The 19,541-nt window shown below is 30.1% G+C and overlaps 1 protein-coding gene across 1 annotated transcript; it reads left to right on the top strand.

Moving 5' to 3' along the window:
* The first annotated feature begins 3,700 nt into the window (after positions 1-3,700).
* LOC105632746 (alkylbase DNA glycosidase-like protein mag2) lies at positions 3,701-5,066 on the top strand. The gene has a single exon (XM_012215185.4). It carries the CDS (start codon positions 3,904-3,906, stop codon positions 4,771-4,773), a length of 870 nt encoding a protein of 289 aa, XP_012070575.1. The 5' UTR covers positions 3,701-3,903; the 3' UTR covers positions 4,774-5,066.
* Positions 5,067-19,541: the final 14,475 nt, after the last annotated feature.

Below are 19,541 nucleotides of genomic sequence, written 5' to 3'. Positions count from 1 at the left end.
ATCAATTACTAAAATTAAAAATATGTAAGAGTACTTACCATAAGTAGAAGATATGATTACAAACTCAATAATTTCAAATAAAAGTTTTTATGTAATAATTCTTGATAGTCAAAAGCAACAAATATATATATATATATATATTGTTATGATATGACAAAATCCTCATTAGAATGATATTAAAAGATAAATTTCTAATTAGAATAAGATTGAGTTTATAATATTAAATTGAATAATTTAATATTAATGATATTAAATTCCTAATCAACTAATAAAATTAAAGTCTTAAATTGGTTAATTTCCTATTTAGAATTAGATTAAACTTTCTAATAGAATTTAGATTCAAATAGGAAATTAATATAACCAATCAAAATTAAATTATCTTTATTTTTCAACCAATAAAATTAAAGTTTCATAATTAGAATATGACTAAATAATCCTTGATGATATTTTTAATTAATCAATAAAATCAAAAGTTCGTAGGGATATTTTAGAAATTCAATGTTTCCCCATTTATACTTTTATGCAAATTAACAACAGAATTTTATCCGATGCTAAAGTAAATTAACTAACATTTTACATGTATTAATTGTCAAGAGAATACAAATTTCAATTAACAAATACAAACTATATTAACAAGAGTCAATAATGTTTATTTCTTTTTTTTTTTTCAAACTAATGAATTTATTTATTCAAAAGTAAGTTATCTTTACTTTTTCAACCAATAAAATTAAAATTCTTAAAGTTTATGTTCTTACCATATATATGTTATATAATATATATTTTTATCCAATAGAATTTATATTTAAATAGAAAATTTATATCCTTAATATTAAATTAGCTTTATTTTTCAACCAATAAAATTAAAATCCTTAAAATTTTATTTCTTACCATATATATTTTATATAATATAATTTATTATTTTATTCAATAGAATTTATATTTAAATAGGAAATTAAAATCTTTAATAATTGAATTATCTTTATTTTTCAACCAATAAAATTAAAATCTTTAATAATTCAACAAAATATAAATTTGAGTTGCATATATATTTCGCTCATTCAAACGTCTTTTTTCGCTTGTCCTACTGTGTGCCCTGGATACGTGAAAATTATTTGAGAGATTGCCCTATATAAAACTTGTATAAACATACTTAAGCAACTCCTTTGAATTAGAATTTAAACGGTCCATGTCAGCTCAAATAGCTCACTAAACAATCGAACTTAAACAGTCATTGGTGTTCGATTCCAACAATTAACTTAAGCCTAAAGTTGCCATCTTATTAGACTATTTGAGCACTACAAAACAAATCAAATCCGAGCTCAATGTAGCATTTTCGAGCCCAAGCAGCTCAACACTTAAAATAAGAATCAATGATAAATTCAAAAGAACAGAAAAAACAAGGGGTTAAAACAATTCAAGAGAGCTTGGTGTTTTTCTGTATTCCGAACAAGAAGGAATTTCTTAAAGACTGAAAGAACAAAATCAAAAAAGAAAAAAAGATTTCATTACTTGGAAATATTTCATACACAAAGTTTTAAAAGACCGAAAGAATAGTAAATCTTTTACATTATAGTTAATTTTTAAATTGCCTATTTTACCTTTATTAAGTTTTATCTTATTTTGACTTACACTCATTAATTCCTTATTTTTTCCAAGTAAGTCTTACTTTAAATTCATATATTAACCTTTTTTTTCCCTCTTGATTTTTAAAAAGTTATGAATGTTGGTTACTCTCGTTAATTTCAATTTATATTTTTGAATTTATATTATCAATAAAGTCTTTATTGTTTTAATATAATAATTACTCATGTGTTATTTAAAATAGATATAACAAGAAAGTTATAACAATAAAATTATCCACTAACCATAATAACTTTGATTTCTCGATCTGTATAAAAAAAGAAAGTAGATTATCTTTTTGTAATGGATGGAGCACTGTTTTTAGTGTAAGAAAGTGTTAAATTATTACAAAAATTGAAGTTCAGTGTACCAAGCTCGATTTTAACATTCAAAATGCCACAATGATTTTTTTTTTTTTTTGTTAAAGTTTAGGACTTAAATTATGTATTTTGCCATTAAAAATTAAATTTTAAAATTTTACAAAATAATGAAGTCTTATTATATATATTTGATCGGTACGATGATCTCTTAAGTCATAAATTAAATATTTGTTCATTGAACTTTTAATAATAATGACCAAATTCACCCAAGATGTAATAATGCAAATATTCGTTCATTGAACTACTAGTAATAATGGCGTTAGAATGGATATAATACGAAACTTACACGAGATGTAATAACACAAAGATGATCTCTTTGTTGATATACATGACAAACAGTAATCTTTTCCTTTGAGCTAGGTAAATAATATTATTTAAATTATTTATAATAGTTATTTATTTATTTTTTTATTAAATTGAATAACAATTTATTTGTACTACCATCCAAAAAATTACAAGGAAAAGATTTTCATCTTAAAATATAGATAATATGAAAATACAATAATTAATTAAAATTTTATATTTTATTAATTTAATTTTTATGCTATGCTTTGTAATTTTTTTTATAATTAGTAGAAATTTACGCTATTAATTTATTAATTAGCATATTTATTTTTAAAACTAAAATTTAATCCGTGCAACAATAATTTTGTAAGGAATGAGTTTTTTTTTTCAAATTTTTATTTTTTAAAATTTTATTACCATTAAGTGATGATTAAAAAATGGAGGGAATATTTTTATATTTATAATTCCATATTGCAATTAAGAGTAATATTGCACTAAAAGATTGAAATTAGGGTAAAATTAATAGAAATATTAAAATAAAGTGAAATTAAAAATCTAAATTTCGAAATATTCTCGTATATTCGGCCTATTTGGAATGAATGAATTCTATATAATTTTATGAAATTGATTTGAAAATCTAAAATTTTGTATTTAGAATGAAAAAAAATACAAATTTGAATTTTTAGAATTTGATATGTCTTATTTAAATTCTATTAAAATCAATTGAATTTTTAAATGAATTTCATAAAATTAAACTATTAAAATTTATATCGACAAAACTATCCTCCGTTCAAAACACTTTCTAATTTTTCTTAACTGCTTCTCCACCGTCATCTTCTTTCAGCTTTAGATAAAAATTATTTTAAATTATCTTTTGCTAACAACTTTATTCTATAATAATAATTATTATTATTTTAATCGAAGAGCAAAAAGTAAATTAATAGTGCCAGCTTCAATGATTTTTCTAGGATATGAACTCTTGTGTAGAACGCAGTGCTTCATTTCTTCGACAACTACCCACACAATTTTATTTGTTATATGAATTTATTTAATTATATCTGTATAATTAATTAATTAGAGGTAAAATGTGATTGTATTTATTTATATGAATTTTATTATCTATATTTGGATAAAGAAACAACAACGTTATTATATTGTAAACAATAAATTAAATTGATATTTATTTTTTTAAATTATTATGTTAAGAGTATTTTAAAAAATAAAAATAAATAAATTTTTATTAAAAATTTATTTTAAATATAATTTTATATAATTCAATTGAATTTTTTCTTTTAATTTATAACATATTAAGTATAAAAAATTTATTTATAAATAAACTTTATATAAATTTTATTTACAAATATATTCTACGGCTATCAACGATTCGGTGGATTCATTTGCTCCAAACACACTAATTGACCTAAATTTAATGTATTTGACAAAAATTGTTACGATTCGTGAGAGGAGCAATTTGTCATGCATGATGCATACATCTATCAACTGTCAGCGAACATCCCAATTGGATGATCATTTTGACATTTTCACCCTCACCTGAATAACAATCACCGCAACTGCCGCCATTTCCGACAAAAAAAACCCAACCAGTCGCATTCTCATAATGGGTAAGCCCATAACACGATCCCTCTCTCGTTCCCTTTCTAAACCTTCCTCCACTACACAATCTGCCGCCGCCGCAACTAATATTTCCATAACCCCCTCTTCTTCCTCTTCCAAAATCCCATTCCGAACCCGAAAAATCCGAAAACTTTCCACCACTAAAACCACCACCACAACAACAACCACAACCGCTAGTACCATCTCATCTCCGCTTTCCATACTTAAACCGTTATCTATCAAAGGCGAAATCGACCTCGCTCTTGAACATCTACGCAATTCAGATCCTCTCATCGCGACTCTAATTGAAACCCATAAGCCACCCACATTCGATTCTCATAGCCCACCATTTATATCTTTATCAAGAAGCATTCTTTATCAACAACTAGCTACAAATGCTGCCAAATCAATCTACACACGCTTTCTGACTCTCTGTGGAGGCGAATCCGGCGTCGTTCCGGAAAACGTACTATCGCTCTCTGCTAATCAGCTAAGAGAAATTGGAATTTCTGGTCGAAAAGCAACCTATCTCCATGACCTAGCAGACAAATTTCGAAATGGGTCTTTATCAGATTCATCTATTCTTGAAATGAATGACGATACACTTTTAACTAGCTTGACTGCTGTTAAGGGAATTGGGGTTTGGTCTGTGCATATGTTTATGATATTTTCGCTGCATAGGCCTGATGTCTTGCCGGTAGGTGATCTTGGTGTGAGGAAAGGAATGCAGAGCTTGTATGGGCTTAAAGATTTGCCACAGCCATTGCAAATGGAGCAAGTTTGTGAGAAGTGGAGGCCTTACAGGTCTGTTGGGTCTTGGTATATGTGGAGGCTAATGGAAGCAAAGGCATTGACTAAAATGGCTAAAAAGTAGTAACTCCATCACAACACGGAACTGTTCTGCTTTTAAGCTTGTTAATCAGGCTTTAAAAGATCAGGTCTTCTTTTGAGCTTTAACTAAGGTCTGATTCTATATGATTAGAAATATAGTGGTTATGTTATGTGTTGTCTGTTGTGCTTATTCTTTCACTTTTATTCTCTTTGTATAGTATAAAACCTACATTGCTTGTATTGGTTGCTTTACATTACAGTCTTGAATTATGAATTGCATATGCTGAATGAAGGAATTATGCTTGTACGGTTCTTTATTGCGTAAATTTTAGCAAATGAAGTTTGTTTCCAGGTACTACATTCTGCTCATCTGTTGTATCCAATATCCCACGTAAAGAAACAGTGCTGGTATTGGCATGTGGCAGAATTTTTTGCTATGGCTTGTGGCACAATTTTTTGGTATGGCTTGTGGAACCAAAATTGAGTACATTTGAATGATGACTGGGTGCAACAACAAACTAGATATTGGTCTAAGATCGTAGCTCTTCTATCTAAATTTATAGCAAGCTTTTGTTCAGGTCTGTGAGCCCATTGTGCCAGAATTATACCATTATGCCTCTGTAGAGTTTAGACAATGTGAAAGTATGTAGATATAGTGATATAGCTCATGAAGCATAGAAGCTTGGAAGTGGAAACATTCTTAAGAAATAGGAAGGTCAATAGTAACACAATTCTTTTTATGATTGTGCAAATGAATTTCTTTGCATGGGTTTATCTTCTGTGAGGCTAAAATCCATGCGTTTTTCACAGAGTGTCAAGGTATTCAGAAGTAACATCTGTTCTCATAATTTTCAAAACATCCAGAGGCGTATATTGAACTGAATTAGGAGAGTTCAGGCCTCAACGTGACCTGGTCCTATACAGACTGAGTTAACGTTAATTTTAATTTAAGGCCATTAATGGAGTTTATGTTCGGCAATAAACATGTTCTAGTTAAAGTGTAGTTCATTGAAAAGGTCCATGATATGATAAACATGTTAAGTTTGATAAAATTCAGTTGAGTTCAAACCAAATGTTCACACCTAATCAGCGTTCTGACTATAATTTTGATAGAGTAGTTTTGAAAATCAAACTCTCATTATCAAATCTGTCAGTTTTCTATTTGGAGAATTAAAAAAAAAAAATTCTACTTTTCAAAATTTAATTAAGATTTTGAAAAATAACTTTAAGTTATTCTCTATATTTTTTTATAATAAAAGGTTTATAACTATGCCAGGAAGTTATTTATAACTATTTTCTATTATAAAAAAGACTTTTAAAATTAAAATCTATAATTTTAAAAAAAAATTATTTTTATTGAAATATTAAAAAAAATTTAAATAACTTAGTTAAATATTTTTATTTTTTATTATAATTAATGTGTAATTGATTTTATTATTGCATAAAATATACTTACAATTATATAATTTATTTTAAAAAAATTTCAAAATGATAAAAATTGATATGATTATTATAAATAAATCAATAATATTTTGTATAATTTTATTTTTTTATTATGAAAATTATGAATAATATTTTTAAATTATTAAAATATATTTTTTATTATTAAAAATGGATGCATTTTTCATATTCTGTTTTCTAATTTTTATTTTCTAAGAAAAATGTTTACTCAGAAAATGTTAAATATAAGACAGAAAATTGTTTTTTTATAAATAAACACACCCTTGCCTTTTTCTTAAATCTTAAAATTTTTAGGTTTTTCAATTCTATTCCTCATTTTTTTGACAACAGGTATCAAATTAATATAAAGTTGCGAATTGATTTTAGCTGGCCAAACCTAAATAAATACTCCTAACTTTACAACTTGTTGTAAAATCACTTTATTTTAACTTTTCAACTTGTTCATTTTAACTTTTATATCCTACATATTAGTATCTCAAAAAGAGAACTTCTTGCTGTGTTTTTCTATCTCATTTTCTTTTTAGATTTCTTTTTGTTGGGTATTGAATGTAGTGGGATCATCTTCTCAGCAAGGTAGTGTCTTTTATCTCTCATTAAAGATCTTGTCAATGGGTGATCCAGGAATTGATAAAAGCATTTGTTTTATTTTCAATTTTGTAGAGGATCTTGCTCCCACTATTGGTACATCAAATTCTTATCTCCATTTCTTTAAAATTTTCTCCTGATAAAGAAATCATATCTCTACGATCACGACTAACGAATGTTCAATTCAAGGATGCCGCTGGCAATAAAGGCTCCATGCGGCTTGGTCGGTTGTGGCCAAGGCGAGGTCGGAAGGGAAGTACCGACACTCGATCTCGACAAATGCTATTTTTTAATGTAAAGAAACCTTAGGATTCAACATCAGTATGGTGAGGTCGCATTTAAAGAATGTTGAGAGAAACTGGGAGATGTTGAGGTAAGAGAGAGAGAGAGAGAGAGAGAGAGACTGTGGTTTTAAAACGAGGAGTTCAATAGTAGTGGGTTAACTTTACTTGTGATCGGCTCGTTTCTCTCTCTCGCAACAAGGCCAAGGCTTTGGTGGTCTTATTGGCGCACACGGCGGTGGGGTCTTCGACTGGGGTGCCCAAGTTTAGCTTATGGACCCATAATATTTTTTTCTTTCTAAACCATAATAATAATTTGAAGTGTTAATATATTTAAGTTTCAATACCGTGATTTATAAGGCACGAAGATTAAAATAAAGTGATTTTACACGATCGAAAAAGTGATTCGGCAATAAACATATTCTAGTTAAAATCTAGTCCATTGAAAAGGTAACAAGTTGCTTTCATATTGTGCTAACTAGTTGCTTAATTCGCAATGACATGGTATTAGAGGTGAGAATTCAGTTTAGTTAATCGAATAATTTTTATTTTGGTTATTTTAGTTTGATTTTAATAATTTTTTTTCTTAGATAAAGGAAGAGGGGATAAGATTTTTTTTTTTTAACAATTTCATGTGGCTTAAGTTTGAGTTTTATTATATTTTCACTTTTTCAATCAGGTTCGATTTTCATAAATGAAAAGTTGAAATAACTGAATTAAATCAAATTGTATGTTTTCGTATATTGTTTTAATGTGTAGTATTTTATTTAAATATATATTTTTCTGAAATTTTGATTAATTTAGTTGTTTCAGTTTATTTTTTAAACATTCCGAATTTTTATTTTCGAAACCTTTGAATTTTTTATTAAATAAAAAATCATAAATTTTGATCGTGTGGGCTGCAAGTATAATAAAATCTCAATTCGAGCCCAAATTTTCGAATTAGGCCCAAGCGCAAAAAAGATTATGCGGAAATTTTCGATTTGAGAACAGTTAAAATTTTTAAGAAATAATATAAAACACCAACGATTAATCTATTAAAAAATATATATATAAATTAATTATTCTAAAATCAAATATCATTACTATTACTATTTTTATTATTATTGAGTAAATGGAGGAAATGTTTTCTAACCTAACTAAATAATTACAATAAATCGAATTGAACCCGGGAATCAAATCGATTTTTCGGAAACCACACGAATAATCTGAAAACCAAGTGAAAAACCTGCAAACCGAGCAAGAATTGAGCCAAATCGTTGAATCAGACCAAATCGGTTCGAATCGAACCGGAATGATCTAGAAACCGACGTACTTTCTTTCTTTTCTTTTCTTCTTCTTCTTCCCTCTCCAGCACGCGACAACCCCCCCTCCTCCTCCTCCCTCTCCTTTAAGTTCCCGGCCACCGTTCAGCAAGAAGAAGTTGGCGATCGGTTCCTTTGGCGAAGCTGGACACGTTTCCAACCTCCCCTAGCTCCGATCGGACCTACAGCGGCGCGAATTGAGGCCATCTCCTCCGATAGTCACGCTCTTCGATCTCCGGCGACTTCTCGCCATTTTCGACGGGCTCAAGGTGAACCGAAGGTCTCGATCGACTCCTCTCCTCCCTATGAACATTTCCCCTTCATCAATTTGTGCTTTTGCTTGCGTTTTGATGAGCCACCATGGACGGCGGCTTGAAGGTGACTGTGGAGGTCGATTCGGCCAAACGAGCCACTGGCTCAACAAACTAATAGTAGATTTGGACTCCTCACAAAAATTGGAGTCGGGTGGTGGTAACCTTGCAATTTTCTGGGCATTCGCGACTTTCTAGCCACCGTGCACGGCGGTTGACGGCGGCGGTCCGATGACCGGCCGGCGATACTCCGGCAAGGCCTCGAGAGACAAAAGTCTCTTCTCTCTGAGTTGATCATGGAATCGTCGCCCGACTCTCAATTGGTACGCTCTAAGACTCAATTCTCAATTTTTATATATAAAAAATTAATTGATTAATGAATTTAATTGAGTAATTAAATAAACTAAGTTGAATAATAAGAAATTAGGTTATTGAAATACCTTAAAAATATATGGAACATTTATAGTCTTTTGTAAATAAATTAGATTGGTTAGTGTGCGGTAATTGCGATAGCGAATATGATTAGTTAACTGGTTTAGGATTTTAGAATAACGTAATTGCAAATTAGTTAAGAACATTGCCAAATAAATTACATGAGCTATAATTATAATTAGGAAGTTTGATATTGAGATAAGAATTCCTAACTAATATTTATGTAAGTTAATTTAGGAATTTTAATAAATATTGTTAGGAGAAGTTATAATTTAAAGTAAATAGTTATAGGGCACTTAACACTATTATTGAATCACGCTTGGAGGTTAATTAGTTGAAATTATTAAGTGTATATATGTAAGTGTGATGGATGATATATGTAGCTTGAAGTTGATGGGCTATCTAAATTGATTGATCTAATGATTGAAAAATAAGGTTATGGCGGACGGGTTGAGTTGTTGTGAATTGCCCGACGGATGGGCTGCGTGCATTGATTAATAAATATATAATATTATTGTGATATTTAAACAGGTAGATAGTCCTAATTTTAGGGGAGGTGCTGCCGAAATTTCGATGGAACTTAGACTGGTTTTAATTAATAACATAGTTAATAAATTTATTTAGATTAGTTCTATAACTTAATACATAATAAATAGAGTATTCTAATTATTTTATGATTATCATCATTATTCATTCAATTATTCAATTACTTATTTATTTTCATTATTATTGTTTATTATTATTATTATTTATTTTATCGTTGTCGTTTATTGTTAATATTATTTATTTATTTATTTACTTGCATTTGAGTATGGATGTCTAATTGTGCATTGCATTACGATGTTTAGCTGATCGATATGTTTGCATTTAATTGCAATGTTTGATTAGTTGTGAAGTGACAATGTTTTGCCATGTTTGTGTGGAATTGGGATGAAGTGGGTCACCATGGGATTGTGAGGACGGACTACCGTCGGCCATGTATGGGGAGATCGGCGCCCCCCGTGTGCACCTACCGTTACCGTTACCGTTAACCACAGGATGACCGCTTGTTGTTGCGCACCTGATAGTCTAGATTTGATTGTAGCCCGCAGGGTGGCCTCCTGTTGTGAGCACATGATGATTTAGATTGGATGGAGACCACCGGGTTGCCTCCTGTTGGTATGGAAAAGAAAAGAGAGAATGGAAAAACAATGAGAAGACTGGTCAAGTGAGGATTAGACCGGTCGGCCAGAATGGGGGATTGGCTCCCTGGTGCACACGTCATGAGAGGATGAGTCATGTGGGAGGACAGCTCATCGGGGGTTTCGGTGACGCTACAGACCAATTTCCACGTGATGTGATTATATGAAGATGTTTATGATTGTGAGTGCTGGTGATATGTCATTTGTGTGACTGGCTGCGTGAGCATAGAACTAGTCGGATGACTAGATTGATATGTTTACACATTTGTGTGACTGCGTGTGTTGTGCAGTAATTATTACTCCTTAGAAAACTCACATGTCTTGTTTAAATTTTTCAGGAAGTAAGTTTCTCTTTAATTCGGTTTAAGCTATGTTTCTTCGCCGTAGGGCTATTAAGAAGTTTTCCTAGTTCTATAATTATCTTGCTATGTAACTATATGTAGAAGAAGCTATGTCTATCAAACAGTTAGTGACTCCGCAGTTGTAGGATTTACGTACATTTATTCATGTATTAACATAGACGAAATAATTATGTGAGTCCATATTAAAAATGTGATGTATTGTTAATTGGGCCCGAACTGTGGAATGTTGTAGTTGATAAATTTGGGCCGAAATTTAATAAAATTTTGAGGTTTATTTTCCTATAGATATGGGTTGAATGTTTAAAATTATATTGAGATAATAAATTTTAGTGTTTCAGGCTTACTACGGGCCTCGGGGGCCTTAAGTTTACCTGAGCCCTAGTGCCGGTCCGGCCCATGGAATTGGGTCATGACAATTTTTAGGTTATTTCTAGAAAATTTTATTCAGTTAAATTTTATACTCGGTTCAAACCAAATGTTTCACACCGGGTTTTGACTATTTGGGTTAAACTATATCTTAAAAAAGAGAGTACAAATATTGGTTAAATTAATTGTAGAAAATTTAGGTTCCATTTGTTTCCATAAAATAACTTTTAATAAAATATTTTCCATAATTTTCCATTATTTGGGATGCTCAGGAAATAAGTTAATTGAAAATATTTTCTTGGTCAAAAGAAAATTAAATCATTTTTTAAGAAAAACAACTTTCCATTTTCAAGAGAGTAAAACATTTTCTGGATGTTAGCGAACTTTATAAATCCATATTTTTTAATTTATTAATCATCATATTCACTACCACCGGTTACCATTTAGCACCGTCTATCACCACCAGCTACAACTACCGGTCACCGGCGGCTTTCATAATTTAACAATAAAATGTTTAAATTATAAAATTTCTATTATTATTAATATTTTTTATTGTCTTATGAGATAAAGACTTTAATATTTCTAATTTTCAATATTACAACCAAACAACGGAAAATGAGTTATTTGAAAAATATTTTTTAAGAAAAATGTTTTCCATGAAAATATTTTTTTGTAAGTTATTTTCCTGCAAGTTATTTTACGGAATCGAACGGAACTAGGTGTGGTTTATTTTCAATTAAGTTTCCTATTTTTCTTTTTTTTTTTTTTACAAAAAAATCCTATTTATTTAAACTTGTTTAATTTTTTTTCTTTGCTTTTGAGAAAAGCTGTTTTTAAAATAAAAAAATAAATTTTATGAAACACAAATAGTGGTGTACCAGATTGTGTTTTTTGTTTTTAATTCTACATTTCTCATTTTTTTTTCATTTTTATAAGATTTATCCTCATAAATTGTTTCTGGTATTGTTATTATTACTATAATTTTCTCTATCTATATAAATATAATGTTATTTATTTATCCAAAATATAGAAGCATATATTTTTATCTCTATTCAAATTGTCAAGTTTTTTTTTTTCTATCTCTTCTCTATTTAGTATTATTTTTATATTTATTATTATTATTATTTTCTCTATCTATATAAATCTAATGTCATTTAGTATTATTTATTTAGTATAATATTTGAATATTAAGTTTTTGTTCAAGATGATAATCAATAGTTATTGTAACTTTGAAATTTTAAAATTAAATTGTAAAATATTTTTAATTATTTTGTATAAAACTTTGGATTTTTAGAATTTTTATCATTAATCAAAATCTTTAATGGCTTAGTGAGGAAGAATTTGATAATTGGAAGAATTTTTCACATCATGAACAAAAAAAAAAATTTTAGAAAAAAAAATACTGAAAAAATAAGTAATCAAAAACTAAAAATTATTTTATATTTCCAATAAATAAAAAACTAAAGACATACAACTATAACAACGGGCCCCTTAGTTTTCTAGAAAAGTTTTTCAAAAAAATTGAAAATCAAAGTTTCATTATCAAATCTATTACTTTTCTATTTGGAGAATTGAAAAACAAATTTTCAGTTCAAAGTTTAATTAAGATTTTAGAAAACAACTTTATCTTTAAGTTATACTCTGCATCTTTTTATAACAAAAGTTATATTTTCTAACTATTTTTTATTTATAAAAATGAATTTACTGTTATTCTATTGCCAAAACCAGTGTGCAGAAAAAGGTGTAACATCCTTAAAATTATGCTTAAATATATAATATAATATTTATTAAAAAACACAAACAGATTTTTTAAAAAAAATACATGAAATTGTCTCCAATACATATTGTTTGTTTGTCTTATTTGTTAGGAAGACAAGTATGAATATACTGACAGAAGACCGTTATAATAATAATAAATAAATAAATAATATTTGTATACTTATAATATTAATAATTACTTGATAATCTCTGATTATTTAAGCCTTGAATCTAATAACACAATAGTCAAAGTAGTATTCTCATGTTCTAATTAATGAACTTTTCATGAAATCCCACGGCCAAAATTTGTCTAATTAAGAATATAAATTAATAGCCTTGACTACTCCATTTTTTAAATATATATATTTTTTATTTTCATATAAATAAATGGGCCTAAACTTAGATAATAAGATATTTGTAACTCTCACAAGTCTGTGAATGTAGAAACAGAAACCAAATCAGCAGCAGAAGAACTATACTAACTTGCCGCTGGAGAACTGTACTAACCTGCTGCCCGTGGCTTTATCAGAGCTCCGCAGGAGAAGAAAGAGGGTCCTGGTCAAATTGTTGCGGTGGTGTCCACTTAAGTGGGACCCACACAGTTTGAAAAGAAAAAAAAAAAAGGAAAAAAACTGTGTTATTTAAAAAAGTTGGCAGAAGGTTGGCAACCAACCTAAATGAAGAGTCTTGTGTAAGTCACATACGGCTCTCACATTTCCTCTCCTATTTATAGGAGAGGATTTTCGTCAGTTGAGACACACACACAGCAGAAACACAGAAGCAGAAAGAGAAAAATGTAGAAAGAGTTTATCTAGTTTTAGGAAGGGTTTCCTAAAACTAGAGGAGAGAAAAATAGTGAGGAAATTATTATGGAGTGTTTTTGGGAAACACTTTGTGAGCCACTATTTTTGTATTACTCTCTTTGTATACTTACTATTTTTAATAGTGGAAGAATGATTCGGAGTTTGTCCCGTGGACGTAGCCCTAAACAGTTGAGGGTGAACCACGTAAATTTCTGTGTGTCATAAGTTTACTTTTTTGCTGCGTTAATTTTCTTTTAATTGGTTGGAAGGGCCCAACAAGTGATATCAGAGTTGATGCCCAACAACTGGTATCAGAGCTGATGCCTAATACAAATTTCTAATGAAGTGACTGACATAGGAAAAAATATCTTCATAATCTTCATTTAATATTACCTTTTAATATCTCTAAACAAAATAAACCTTCATTCCTCATTTTCCCCCAAGTTGAAACAGATCTTTAGTATTGAGAATTTATTTGAAAATAAAGAAAAAAAAAAATAGCACAAGAACACAAGTTTACGTGTGGCCAATAAGACATACGTCCGTGGGCGAGATCTCTATCGTGTTATATTGATTGAGAATGTAACAAAATGGTATTGAAAAATGACAACTCGGCTTGCTTCATTAACGATAAAAGAATATATACATGGAGAGATAGAGATAATAAAGTCTTTTCCTTTTGTTTCTTTATACAAACTATAGTAAAATAATAAATTGTAATCCTATATCTAACACTCCCCCTTAAGATGTGCATAAATATCTTTTATGCTCATCTTGCTAAGGAGAAACTTGAACTGCCTTGGATGTAATGCTTTAGTGAACAATCTGCAAGTTGTAAATCAATCTTCACATGCTCTGTTTTCACTAGCACTTGCAGTACCTTTTTTCTAACAAAATGGCAGTCCAATTCTATGTGCTTTGTTCTTTCATGGAATACTGGATTTTTGAAAATATGTAAAGCAAAATGTTGTCACATAATAGAGTAACTGGTTTTGAATGAATAACACCAAAATCCTGTAACAAATTAACAAGCCATACAATCTCACAACATGCAACAGCCGTGGCTCTATATTCTACTTCGGAAGAACTTCTTGAAATAGTTTTCTGCTTCTTTGACTTCCAACTTATCAATGAATTTCCAATAAAATACAAAAACCAGTAACAGACCTTCTTGTTTCGGTAGATCCTACCCAATCACTATCTGAATATGCCTTGAATTTTAATTCTGGTTCTGCAGATAAGAATAAACCTTGACCAGGTGCTTGTTTCAAGTACCTCAAAACAGTTAGAGCATAATTCAAGCGTACTTCAACTGGTTTGTCTATAAACTGTGTTAAAGTGTTAACTGCATATGTAATGTCTGGTCTTGTCAAAGTTAGATACATCAATTTTCCAATCAATTTTCTATATTGAGATGGATCTTTAATCAATTATTTAGAATCTTCAACTTGTCTTAGTTTGTGATTCACTTGTATTGGGACATTTGAAGGTTTAGTTGCTAACATACCAAACTCTTCTAGTAACTCTAAAGTGCATTTCCTTTGAGATATAGATATTCCAGATTTTGACCTAGCAATTTCTAATCCAAGAAAATATTTAAGATTTCCTAAATCCTTCAACTTATATTTAGAAGTCAAGAAGATTTTCAACTTCTTTATGAGTGAAATATTGTTACTAGCCATAACAATATCATCCACAAAATTAGTTCCTTCTCTCTTTGTAAAAAGAGAATAATCTGCTTTAGATTGGTGAAACCCATTTTCCAACAAACACTCAGTAAACTTAGCATTCCACTGCCTAGAGGCTTGTTTCAACTCATAAAGAGACTTCTTTGACTTGTAAACAAGTCTAGAATTACCCGGATTTACAGATTCACATAGATTCTCCCCCTGAAGATGAAATCCTAGTGGTATTTCCATATAAACATCCTCCAATAAAACACCATTAAGGAAAGCATTGTTGACATCTAATTGAGATAGATACCAACCGTTAATGGCAGCTAAGGCAAGAAAGAGTCTAACTGTTGTATGTTTAACTACATTAAACCCTCATTTTTAATATATTCCTTGGCTACAAGTCTAGCCTTATACCGTTCAATAGATCCATCCGACTAAGGTTCACCTTGTAAATCCATTTACATCCTATTGCAACTTTATCATATGGAAGAGAAACCAAATCCCAAGTATGATTATCCCTCAAAGAGTCTAACTGTTGCATGTTTAACTACATTAAACCCTCATTTTGAGTATATTCCTTGGCTACAAGTCTAGCCTTATACAGTTCAATAGATCCATCTGACTAAGGTTCACCTTGTAAATCCATTTACATCCTATTGCAACTTTATCATATGGAAGAGAAACCAAATCCCAAGTATGATTATCCCACAAAGCTTGAAGTTTAGATATCATTGCATCTTTCCAGTGATCAAATTTGAGAGCTTGAGCGTAGGTGGATGGCTCATAAATGGAAGACACAGAAAGAACAAGATTTCTATGCATGTTAGACAAATGAGAATAAGATATGTAATCTTGAATAGGATAAGCAGAACAATAATTAATAGAAGAAGAAAGAGAAGATTTAAGAGAATGATGATATGTTTGTAAGTAAGAAGGAATATGTGTAATCCTAGAACTTCTTCTAAGTGGAACTTGAACAACAGGAGCATTAGAAGTAGATGCAGAAACAATGTCAGAAACAAGAAGAGTAGGTGATTGAGAATCAAATGGAGGAGCAAGAGTAAAACTAGTAACAGGAATAACATCAGATTGAGTATTATCAAAAGACGAGGCAAAGTGAACTACCAAAACATGACTGATTACAAGGTAAAACAAGAGTAGAAGAAGATGGTGAAACAAATTGTGACTGATATGGAAACTGTGATTCATTAAAAACAACATCCCTAGATATGAAAACAGTTCTAGAATCTAGATCAAACAATTTGTAACCTTTGACTCCTAGAGGTAACCAAGAAAAATACATTTTCTAGACCTAGAATCAAAATTTCTCCTATGGGGATTAGTGTTAACAGCAAAAGCAAGACATCCAAAAGACTTCAGATGAGAATAGGATGGAATTTTGCGAAATAAAAGTTCATAAGGGGTTTTATTATTAAAAGATGATGAAGGTGTACTATTAATGAGATAAACAGTAGTAAGAACTGCATCACCCCAAAAATGAACAGACAAAGAAGAATGGAATAGTATAGCTCTAGCCACATTAAGAATGTGTTGATGCTTATGGTTTACTACTCCATTCTGTTGAGGAGTGTAAGAACAATTAGTTTGATGAATTATTCCTTTGGATGCATAATAAGTAGGCATAGGAAATTCTAAACCATTATCAGTCCTTAGAGTTTTAATATCTGAATGAAATTGCTTATGAATCAAGATACAAAACTGTTGGACCAATTGAGACAGTTCATGTTTATGTTTAAGAAGAAAAACCCATGCACTTTTAGTAAAATCATCCATAAAAGAGAGAAAATAGTGATATCCATCTAAAGTTAATTGAGAATAAGGACCCCAAAGATCAGTATGTACAATTTCAAAAGCAAAAGTTATTTTATTAAGATGAACAGGGAATGGTAATCTCTTTTGCTTTGCTTTTGGACAAGTAAAGCATGGAGATAACTCTTTCATGTTTACATTTGGAAGAACAGAATGTAAAAGATGAAAAACATCATGAGATACATGCTCTAATCTATGGTGCCAAACATTAGCATGTACCATACAAGAAACATGATTAAGAGAAATAGAATTGAGGTTTACTGTAAATTCAGAAGATGATTTAGAAGAAGCTTGTTGTAATTGGAATAATCCCTTTGTCAACTTAGCTAGTCTAATAATCATCCAAGAAGATAGGACCTGAATAAAGCAATAGTTAGCATGAAAAATAAGGCATAAATCCTTATGTTTAGTTAACTTGCCGATAGATATATGATTGAAAGAGAATGAGGGTACTCCCATAACATTCCTAAGAATAAGCTTTTCATGTAAAACAACAATACCAATATGAGTCACAACAGATTTCATACCATTCGGCAATTGAACAAAGCAATTAGAAACAGAAATACAAGAAGTGAAGAATTTCAAAGAATAGATAATGTGATCAGTAGCTCCTGTATCAACTATCCAAGGAGCAGAAACATATGTACTATGCAACATATCATCAAGAAGAACAGAATAAGTAGCAGAAAAAATAGAAGGCACAGAACAGTTGCATGCAGCATTAGCGAGAGGTATATGATCAACAGAAGGAAGAATGGCTGTAGAAGTTGAAGAAGATACTCCTGTTGTCTTATGATCACTGAGAAGACAAATGAGAATCTGAACTTGATCTTTTAATCCATGTAGAGAAGAGAAATCATCCTGAGACAACTTATGAGTACCAAAAACCATTTGAGAGTTTGAAATATCAGTAGCAGGTCCTGATGAAACTTGATTAACTGCCTTAGTATGTCTTGGCTGGAAACTAGAGGACTTATTCTTGGAAGAATTAAAGTCAACAGGTGGCTTAATGAACTTAAAATCACTAGGATAACCATGCAGCTTGTAACATTTATCCCTATTGTGTCTTGGTTTGCCACAGTATGAACAAATCATAGAATCTTTAGCCTCTCTCTTGACAACCATGGCAGCACTATCAGCAAAATTCTGAGTATGAAGAGATAACGATCTTTGAGTCTCTTCTTTAAGAACCATGTTATAAACTTGATCCAGAGAAGGAAATAGCTTTATAAGAATTATTTGACTACGAAGAGCCTGATATGACTCATTGAGACCATTGAGGAAACAAAAGATATAATCCTTCTGTTGAGCTTCAACATAAACTTAAAAACATGAATCTTTAGAAGTGCCACAAAGATAAAGTGGTAAAGGTCTAAAACTTCTAATCTCCTCCCATATACCATTCAACTATGAAATAAGCATACACAGATTTGGTGCCTTGATTGATAATACACAATAAATGGTGTAAATGAGAAATTCTAGTGTCACCAAGTTGAGAGAATCGTTTCTCCAAAGTAATCCAAATCAGATTAGCATCTTCGATGTAAAAAATAGTGGAAGCAATTGAAGAAGAAATGGTATGAAGCAACCAAGCAACAAGAAGATTATTACAATGAATCCAAGGAAGATAAAGTGGATCCTGAGAGGATGGTTTAGATATATAACCATCAAGAAAACCTTGTTTATTACGAATAGAAACGACAAGCAAAAAGGAACGTTTCTAAGAGACATAGTTCCTAGAAGAGAGTTCAGGAGTAACAATTATAATAATGTGAAATGCAAAATAGGACTTTGCTGGAGACGTAGTGGAGATTGTGGACTTCACATGTTCCTAAAAAACCTCAACAATTCTCCCACTTAAAGTCACACTCTTAACCAACAAAATAAAACAGAATAGAAAATCTCGCCATCAACCATCTTCTACGATGCTTTAAGTCCAAGAGAAGTATTCCACCAAACAAACTGTTGGCTCAAGGGTCAAATTCTAATCTCGAAATTTTGATGATTAAAACAAAACAAATAAATTTAAATTTTATTATTTGTGCTAATATTATTTTATGCAGAATTCTTATGGAAAGAAAACGAACAAGGCAAGTCCTACAAAATCTATAGTATATGAAGATATCCGAAGATCCTAGTGGTTAGGTATTTAGGATACATTGTAGGATAGAGAGAAAATTCATCCATAAGCACATAAACTAATTTTTCTCTCATCAAAAATATTTTTTTGGAAATTAGATTCTTCAAAAATAAATTCTTTTGTGAAAAATTTGTTTTCAAAAATATTCTTTAAAGTCAAAATGATTCAATTACCTAAAATTAAAGAGATTATGTCTCTAACGATTTTTGTAATAAATCATACATTTTCTTTTTCGGAAATTCCCTTTGAAGATCTAAAGAATTTTAAATTTATTCTCTTACCTAAAACGAAGGAAGATTGTATCTTTTTGTTTTTTGTAAG

The sequence above is a fragment of the Jatropha curcas genome, chromosome 4, assembly GCF_041381405.1.
Source record: "Jatropha curcas cultivar XTBG-Jc1 chromosome 4, XTBG_Jcur_1.0, whole genome shotgun sequence".
Classification (NCBI taxonomy): domain Eukaryota; kingdom Viridiplantae; phylum Streptophyta; class Magnoliopsida; order Malpighiales; family Euphorbiaceae; genus Jatropha; species Jatropha curcas.
This window is presented reverse-complemented; position numbering and strand designations above follow the sequence as displayed.

Bases quoted from the DNA above. Each gene is read 5' to 3' on its own strand.
- LOC105632746 (XM_012215185.4), top strand. From the start codon at position 3,904: ATGGGTAAGCCCATAACACGATCCCTCTCTCGTTCCCTTTCTAAACCT.